This window comes from Uranotaenia lowii, unplaced genomic scaffold (genome assembly GCF_029784155.1).
Source record: "Uranotaenia lowii strain MFRU-FL unplaced genomic scaffold, ASM2978415v1 HiC_scaffold_24, whole genome shotgun sequence".
Taxonomy (NCBI): Eukaryota; Metazoa; Arthropoda; class Insecta; order Diptera; family Culicidae; genus Uranotaenia; species Uranotaenia lowii.
Window position 1 is genome coordinate 157,872 of NW_026598135.1, and position 8,928 is coordinate 166,799.

At 36.2% G+C, this 8,928-nt stretch overlaps 2 protein-coding genes across 7 annotated transcripts in view; one reads left to right on the forward strand and one right to left on the reverse strand.

Moving 5' to 3' along the window:
• Positions 1 to 6,274, forward strand: part of LOC129759672 (GTPase-activating protein skywalker-like) — a 150,365-nt gene extending 144,091 nt beyond the window's left edge. For 2 of the 6 annotated variants that reach the window (XM_055757181.1, XM_055757185.1), the window contains 2 exons: positions 2,107 to 2,240; positions 3,238 to 6,273. In XM_055757181.1, the coding sequence (XP_055613156.1) occupies positions 2,107 to 2,240; positions 3,238 to 3,248 (145 nt within the window). In that variant the 3' untranslated portion in view covers positions 3,249 to 6,273. Of the gene's footprint in view, positions 1 to 2,106; positions 3,073 to 3,237 lie in introns of those variants that run through there. The other 4 variants (XR_008740212.1, XM_055757183.1, XM_055757184.1 and 1 more) reach the window with 4 other exon arrangements.
• A 428-nt stretch (positions 6,275 to 6,702) lies between these two features.
• LOC129759670 (PITH domain-containing protein CG6153) lies at positions 6,703 to 7,905 on the reverse strand. Its single transcript, XM_055757178.1, has 3 exons — positions 7,448 to 7,905; positions 7,271 to 7,375; positions 6,703 to 7,059 (listed from the first exon to the last, which is right to left on the reverse strand). Exons 1-3 carry the CDS (start codon positions 7,768 to 7,770, stop codon positions 6,849 to 6,851), a joined length of 639 nt encoding a protein of 212 aa, XP_055613153.1. The 5' UTR covers positions 7,771 to 7,905; the 3' UTR covers positions 6,703 to 6,848.
• Positions 7,906 to 8,928: the final 1,023 nt, after the last annotated feature.

Genomic DNA, 8,928 nt, shown 5'->3' on the forward strand with positions numbered 1-8,928 from the left:
CAAAGCGTTGCGTCCCGGTGATGAGAACAAACTGAAGAACTAACGAGCGCAGCTTGGTGATTACAATCGAGTGATGTTCTGTTGAAAACAAATTTATCACACAAAAATAATGTTCTAAATGAAGCAGAAATCAGAATACTTGCCTGAGCATACAGACTGGATAACCCCATCGCCATGATCGAACTCAGGGCCTGTACGAAGAAACGGTCGAGAACGTTACAACAGGTGTTAACGGGTTTTTTGATCCCAGAACCTCGAAAACCCGGAACAGGACTCCAGCTGGTCAAATACTAGGGGAAAGTGCGGCGTACTTGTGCTTAAGACCCACACCTACTTTGAACGAAATGGACCGAAGTGTGGAGACATCAACATCCTTGCGAACTAGAAGATTTTCTTTTATTTTGAAGGATTTTAACTTTAAGAAGGCATTCATCCCTTGAACTAGAAGATGACCCTCGGCAGATTCAGATACTGCGTTTTTTTTTTATTTATTTATTTATTACAAATCAACGGAACACATATAGGTCCAAATGATGACTTAAAATTAATATAAAAAGAGTACTTAGTCTAATTACAGGGTTCTCAATACACTTAAAACTTTACTACGGAAAACATCTCTCGAAACGTCGAAGTCGAAGTGCTCAGAAAAACGGTTGAATGTTTTCATTACACCGATGATAGCGCTATTAGCTCCATAATTGTTCAAACGAATGGGAATATACAATCGCAGATCTTGGTTTCTAAGTCCACGGGGTCGCACGCTTAGAGGAATGGCTTCTAGGAGCGTGGGGCAGTCAATTCGCGATGTCAAGAGATCGGCGACGAAGGAAGCTCGTGTTGCGTTTCTGCGGGCTTGAAGAGTGTCTAAGTCTATGAGACGGCATCGATGTTCATAGCTTGGCAAGTGAAACGGGTCTTGCCAAGGCAGGTGTCTAAGGGCGAATCGCAAGAAGCGCCGCTGTATAGCCTCGATCCGTTCGGCCCCATTCTGGTAGTAGGGACACCAAACAGCTGATGCATATTCAAGGATTGAGCGAACAATACTGCAATACAAACTTTTCAGGCAATACACATCCTTGAAGTCCTTGGACACTCGAAATAGAAATCCAAGACTTCTCGAGGCTTTGTCGACAACGTAGTTTGTGTGTGTCCTGAATTCCAGCTTCCGGTCTAGAATTACACCCAGATCATTGATGTGTTCTACGCGTGCGATTGGCTCATCACCGAGGAAGTACTCAGCGGGAAAAGGCTGCCGCTTTCTTGAAAAGCAGATGACTGCACACTTACTGCGATTCAAAGGCAGGCAGTTTATATCACACCAGTGTGCGAAGAGGTTAAATTGATTTTGTAGGAAATCAATATCGTTCTGGCCGTTGATGTTGTAAAATAGTTTTAGGTCATCAGCATAGCATAGCTTTGGGCCGTCGAGGAGTGAGAGCGCATCGTTGAAGTAGATTAAGAAGATAATTGGCCCTTAATGGCTTCCCTGAGGCACACCACAAGAAGCAGAGAATTGTTTGGAGAAAGAGTCCTCCGTGCGAATTGTTAGTTTACGTCCTGATAGGTAGCTCCGGAACCAGTCAAGAAGAGTTCCACAGAAACCCAGGCGTTCGAGCTTTCCAATGGCATTATCGTGGTTGACTTTGTCGAATGCCGCAGACAAATCGGTGTAAGTAGCGTCGGTTTGAGACTTCGCAGCAAAACTTTCATGCACGTAAGAAGTAAACGTCAGAAGTTTAGTTGTCGTGGAGCGCTTAGACAAGAATCCGTGTTGGTCGTCGGAAAAAATATTCTTACAGGACAAGAAAATCGGATCCAAGACCACCAATTTGAATAGTTTGGCTACTGCGCATAATACCGAGATTCCCCGGTAGTTGTTGACATCACTCCTGTTACCTTTTTTATACACCGGAAACATGTAAGCCTCCTTCCATAGTGAGGGGAAGATGGCTCTGTCAAGCAAAGCTTGGAAAATAAGCCTAACAGGTGTCAGCAAAACGGGCATGAAATTTTAATAAAGTTTATTATTTAATTTTTAATCTTAAAAAATCATTCATTTTGATAATTTCTTATTCTTACGTAATTATTTGAATTCTTCTTTTCCAGTGAGGGTCAAGCCATCTGGATGGACGAGAATATCCGTTTCGGCAAAACCGACCGCTGCCAGACGTTCAACAATCCGCCGCTCTGCGTTAGTGGCGATTTTGAGATCCGAGTACTCGAAGTTTACGGATTCGTAGGTGCGTGAACTGTTTGACCGATGATCGTTGTTGTCTCTGTGTGTTTTTTGGTGAAACCACCTTGGCCGTCACCTTCCATTGACTACTAGAACCCAACCAACCCATCCACCCTGCACCACCTACCAAAATCTACCAGCATACCTGCTACTACTACTTTTACCGAAAGCAACTGAAAACATTTCAACAAAACTACTAGCGCGATTCTACTATTACTCAACTACTCAACTGTTCGCCTATATGTATACGCCCTCTTAACGAGAACACCGCAATCATCCTTTTGATTCTGTTGTTGGATGTCGATGTACTTGGATGAGCATTTTTGGATGTTGTATTCATCATCGTATACCTCTCTATACACAAAGCAAAAATCATCGCCCCCGGGGGACAATCGTGGAATGCAGCCTAAAGGTGAACCACCCTTATCAGTAATTTTCACACTCACAAAAAAATCTATCAATCACCCTCAATACCAAATTGTGACAAAGTCAGAATGGAAACTACTCCTCATAAGCGTTTGACTTAATTTGTTATGGCTCATAAAGAGAGCACAGTGTAGCGAATGGCGAACCAAATTCATCTCCTGATATTTATCTGATCCACCATACCCACACCCTTCTGAGATAAAAGAGGAAAATTTACAAAAAGTGGAACCATTTGGAACGGAATTCATTGACTCATCCCTAAAGCATGGAACAACAGACAGCCAGACGAGATTTAACTTAATGATTGAACATACAATAATAAATACCATCTATTTAACCGCCATAGTTTGAATCATTCTAACCGTCATTACAATCGATGTGTAAGTGTGTAAATATTTGCATTTAGCAGTTTTGCGTTCTGTTTTTTGGAATGTTACATACCAAATCAAGCTATCATAAGAAATCCACAAAATAACCGATACCCTAGGCTTAGGTTGATATTTTCAAACATGTTAAAACTATTTACTAAATCGATTTTGTCTTTCTTTTTTTTTAATTTTTTTTCACCTACAAAGAACGAGAATAACAGTTACATGTTATATTGAACCAATCTACAGAACAGTGAAACGAGATCATACTCTCTCGAAGTTATTCTATCAGACAAAAGGAAGTTTTTTAAGTTTTGAACCACCCTATTTTACAATAGACTGTGAGAACAAACTAACAGAGAAATTGCAATTTTTGAAATATTGTTTAGCGAAATTTCATTCAGGTTGATAGAATTTAAATGAACAGTTTCTTATTTTTAATATGCTCAACGAGAAGAAAACCAGTGAGTGGAAGCAAATGACAAATTTCGTCAATGTTAGTTTATGGGCTGTAGTTTTGCTTGTCTACATGTGAAGAGTTAATGTGTAATCGTATCTAAATTATTTAGTTTGGTTGTTTTCGACTCGCAGTAAAGAATCATACAACGAAATTTATTTATTTTTTAAATTATGATAAAACCGGTAACGCTCTAAATCTGTGGGCAAATTTTTATTTTTGAAAATTATTTGTTACACTGTTTCCATTTCTGGTGTTGCAGTTTTCGCTTCCTGATTTGTCATCATCGCTCGCGTTTTGATTTGCGAATAACAACATTCCAATGCAATGATCAAACTTTTTTCTAGTCTCTGTTTGAAACGATATCAGCAACAATCCATCTTTGTGTGCTTGTGGTTTTAGCGTGTAGATTGAAAAGCTTATGTAAAATATAATGGATAAGGAAATAATAACAAGCTCCAATTATAAACTATATATCATGTAGAGGCACTTGAAAATCGTTTGCAATCAATTCATATTATTTATCAAATCAAACAAACCGAAATGAAATTAGCTCAGAACAACGAATTGGAACCAATGAACTGTGTATTGCTGTTTGCAAATTTGTGAATGTATAATGTCACCTCTAGAATATACTTACATGTAACCTTCGAAGTTCCAATCCAATAACTCAAATGTATCCCTTCCCTTGATGGAGGTTTTACTTGCCTGAAATCACAAAATGATAATCAATACAGAATGAAAAGCTCTTAGCAATTTTCTACTGATATTTATTACCTTATCTATTGGAACAAAAATTTTACTGAACAGAACGCAAAAAACACGTGATGAGAACTCAAATCCTAAAAATCGTACTTATCAAGAGAATTATTCATCAGTTTTGACAAGCAAAATGTTAATCGATTTCGGGATTATCGACCAAATCAATAATGCTTTCAACGATTTTTACTGAACTCATATTACTAGATTTCAGGAATTGACTTCAATACACACGGTTTTTTAATGAAAAACTCAGTTTTCAGAATTTGTAGTCCAGTGTGCAAATTCATTATAAAACTAAGATAATTTGCTTTCGAGAGGTTTTGTTTTAATTTTACAAAAGTCTTGATTAAAAAATAATTATTCTTAAAAGAAATCAGCAGTTCATAGGATGTTTTTTTGAAGACAAGAGTAAGCTCAATTTTACTTCAGTAAATTATCGTATCCAGGACAAAAAGCAAGATCAGCTTGATCCTACAAGAGAAGGGAAAAAACACATTGAACTAGCAATAACAGCAATGCTTTCTATTGTTTGCTTCCACAAAAAATCATTGACCACAGTTGTCATACATGTATGAGTTTAAAATTCGTGGATGGCGATTACTTGTTCAAAGTAGTAAATGTATGTGTGTTCCAGTCAGACATCAATCACTCAAAAAATTCCGTTTTGAAAATAAAAAAAAACTGTTCGTTCATTCGCTGTTGTATTGCTGCAAGAAAAAAAAACGCAAAACTAAACTGTAGATGTTATGCTAATTGAAAACGAAAAAAGTTTAAACCATATACACATAACATGCATACATACATATTATTCACCTTAAGCAATTAGGTACGTAATCTTCCTCGTTCATTATTTCTCTATTTTAGAGAGCCAGTCGTGTTGAACAAAGCGTAGCAATAGCAAATAGAGAGAAGAAAAAACTACATATTAATTAAACAGAAAAAAAGTTAAGAGATTTACTAGCCGTTAAGTTGTCACCGAATGGGAATGTTAAATCAAACCAATATCGGGAGAGAATAATAAAAACATACAAGAAAACTAAGCATAAAATACAGCAAAGCGGGCTTTGATGTGTTAGTTTGTACATACTTAAATCAGTAGCTTAGAATGGATCCAAATCAAACGAAACAACAGAAGCAGTATGGTGATTCGACGGAAAACTAAGATAAAGCTTAAGCTTAGTAGGAATGTGTATTGAAAACACTTGACGTGTAGGCTGTTGATATTGCAAAGAAGCAAAGCAAGGAAATATGGATGAAAAAACACTCAATCTTTTGCTGTAAGTTATTCGAACCTTCGGTTTCATGAAACCTCCCACAAAAACGCATATACCTACCTACATAAAATATATATTCAATCATACCATATTTTTATTCACATTGTATTGTAAACGATAAGTTTAATCAAATAGAAATTTACTACGCTTTCTATATGCGTTTCTCCTTTAGCTCGGATGTATTTTTTTTTTCAAATTTTAAAAAGAAAGCAACACGAAACACAATCATGAGATGAAGCCTAGGAGGAACGTTAAACCTGTCATATGGATTAAAATTTAAGCCCAAGTGAAACACCCAATGTTATTGTGATTCTTTGTAACGTTTTTTTTTAACTATTATTTTATTTTAGTTATCGAAACTGTAACGTTATCCTCTTAGAGCAGGAGTTGTATTTTGGATTTATATGTTAAGTCCGGCTAGTAAACGTGTAGAAATACTTTATTTATAAACCCTCAATTTAGGCTGGAAACCGTTTTTCGTTGCAAATGATTGATATAGGAGGACCCTTAGGGTTGCAGGAAATAGCGAAGCATTAAACGAAGAAAAAGCAACAGCTATTGGTTGAAAATAAACAAAATGATACTGAAAAAAATGATAGAGTTATGATGATGAATCCGAAATTTCCTTCTGGTAAAAAGTAATTTGGATTTCTCATCTTCTATTCCTTTATCATTTCCAAATGAAAACTCTAAACACCGAGTTAGACCAAGTGAAGCATGATCTGGCGAATGTGAGATGTCCGAGAAATTTGAGAACGGTTGTCATGGACCCCGTGAATTTAAGAAATAATGTTCATCAAGTTTTGACGTAAGACGGAATACTATGTCAATAAATACTGAACGACGATCTAACGTTGTTGAGTTTTTCATTTGTTATTTAATTCATCTCATGAGACTAATGTTTCAAAAGATAAAAATCTAAAATTAATCAAGGAGCGTTGAATATACATATACATTCTGTGGAAAATCACATTGCCTTTTGACATTTGCAAATATCACTCAATTCTACTTTCGTTTTTATTAGGTTTTTTGTAAACCTCTGCAAATACGCCGATTCAGCTCGATATTAAAAGGGTGAGTATATTTTTACAATAAGAATAACTCTCACCGATTCAATCGAAATAAAAATAAACTGAAAATAACGGAATATCGGAGAATTAAGAAATATTGAACCCAATATTGAAGTTCATTACAAAATTCGATTTATTCGACTTTAAATAGCAAACCAAACTAGAATGGAAAGGAAAACAACATGAATTTCACAGCGCATCAATTTTAAATAATCTTAGGGGTAGATAACTGGCTTGGCTTGGATCATCTACAACCTACTGAACCTGATGGTTGACCGAATCGAACACGTCATTCTTGTGATCGGAAACGTTCGGCCGAGATTCGTAGGTACAGATGGTCACCCCGTGGTAGTGCGCCTCCGTGAACTCTCCCTTCAATCCGATGTAGTATACGGTGGTGTTGGAATCTCCGTAGTTGGTCGGCAGGTGAATCGAAAGGTGGTGCACCGACGAGAAGGTAACGACCCTGGAAAAGAAAGATTCGATTACTTACATTTAAAAAAAAAATAGTTTCAAATAGTATTTCTAACAATAAATATTAAACTGATGAAACAAAGTGAGAAAAACAAAATGAAAAAATCAGTGAAAAAGCTCAAAACTCAATTTTGTTATACTGTTCTCTGTGTGTGATTTCTGCAACTTTGTACATAACAGCAAATTTTTTTATCACGACTTACTTCGTTGCGTACTCTATGGAGCCATTCGGATCCCGTTCCAATTCAAATTCCTGATCAGCCGGAGCCCCGACATCATCGAACGTCATCTTTGGTCGATTCTTGAACCTAAAATAACAAACAAGAAAAACCCCTATAACCTTCAACCAATTTCTCATTCAAAACCAAAAAAACGGTTACAATCTCATCTTCTTCGGGTGGCCATCGTCGTTGGCCCCAACTATGATGATGCCCTTCAGCTTGACGTTTCCGGTAAAGGGTATATTGAACAGCAGCTCCTCGTCGGCGTCGCTCGTCACGTGCTTATCGAAATCCAGCCTCTGATCGTAGGGTTTGAACACCGTCTTCCCGGACCCATCCGTTTCTTCGTTCAAACATTCCACATTGAGCAAGTCAATCTTCTCGTACAAACTGTACTGGATGCCCATCTCCAGTTCGTCCTCGATGCCGAGTGCCTCGTGAGAACATCCCCGGCCATGGTCGTGTGAATGGTTGTGGGACATACTGAACAGGTCAACTAATAATTTACTTATAAAATTTTTACAAAGGGAAAACGATTAATTAGTATAAGAATGATTATTGCTTTTAGGAAAAACAAAATAAACTTTTTGTTGACAAATTTTATCTCTCGATCCTGCCTCGATGAAAACTTGTATGATGCAAACGTGAACTTGTGTAGAAGCTTGCACACAAAAAATAGCGTGGCTATGACATTTCGAAGATATTGAAACAAAATGAAAATTTAAAAAACATTATCTTAAATGCATTTTTTCCTATTTTTTATATTTTTTGTCGTTATTATTTTAAAAGACATTTTGTAATTTTTATCATATTTTTTTTTTTAATTTTTTTTGGCATTTTTTATTTTTTAAATAATTTTATCATATTTGTTTTTTTTTGTTAGTTTTCTTGCCACTTTTCTATATATTTTTTGTTTTGTATAATTTAGTTTTTTGTCATTTTTGTTTTTATTTTTTTGTTAATTTAGTCATTCACGCAGAAAAATAAAAATTAGTTTCTGTGTAGTACCATATTACCATGTCCCCCGAAATGCACCACACGCTAGAAACTATTAAACCATTTATGTTTCAAAAATAACCATTTTTGACCTTTTCCCGGGAAATGCCATTTTATGAGTTCTTCATGAGAACCCATAAAATGACTTTTCGGGGAGAAGTAGAAATATGGTTATTTTTCAACCGTATTGAATATGACGAAGAAGTTGGAAAATGGTTATTTTTTATTGAAATTCAAGAAGCATTTTTTATTTGATGAAAATTTCATCTGGGATAGTCAGAAAGAACTTTTGATTTCGGAATGCTTTGTTTATTGTCAGAATTATGTTCATCACTCTATTGTTACATTTCAATGTTTTTCATGAAATTTAAATCTTACGCGACAAGAGGCATCGGTTGCTCACTAATGGGCCTAGAATCGTGTGATGGTTTTACCGTATAGCTTAAAATTCCGTAGCATAAAAGGGAATCTTGTGCGGCATGAATATTTTTCGCTAAACCTTGAACAGGTCCAGCCCATATTAAAATTTGATTATCTAACTAGGTGAATATCGTCCATATCAGTACGAGAAAACCTGGAATTAAAAATAGAAATTACATTGACTGCAGTGCAAACAACAATTTCTAGTTACCATGCTCTTAGTT

Coding starts and splice junctions, on each gene's coding strand:
- LOC129759670 (XM_055757178.1), bottom strand. CDS start 7,770: ATGTCCCACAACCATTCACACGACCATGGCCGGGGATGTTCTCACGAG. Junction 7,376..7,447: donor CACCCGAAGAAGATGAGATT/GTAACCGTTTTT, acceptor TTGTTATTTTAG/GTTCAAGAATCGACCAAAGA. Junction 7,060..7,270: donor TCCATAGAGTACGCAACGAA/GTAAGTCGTGAT, acceptor TTTCTTTTCCAG/GGTCGTTACCTTCTCGTCGG.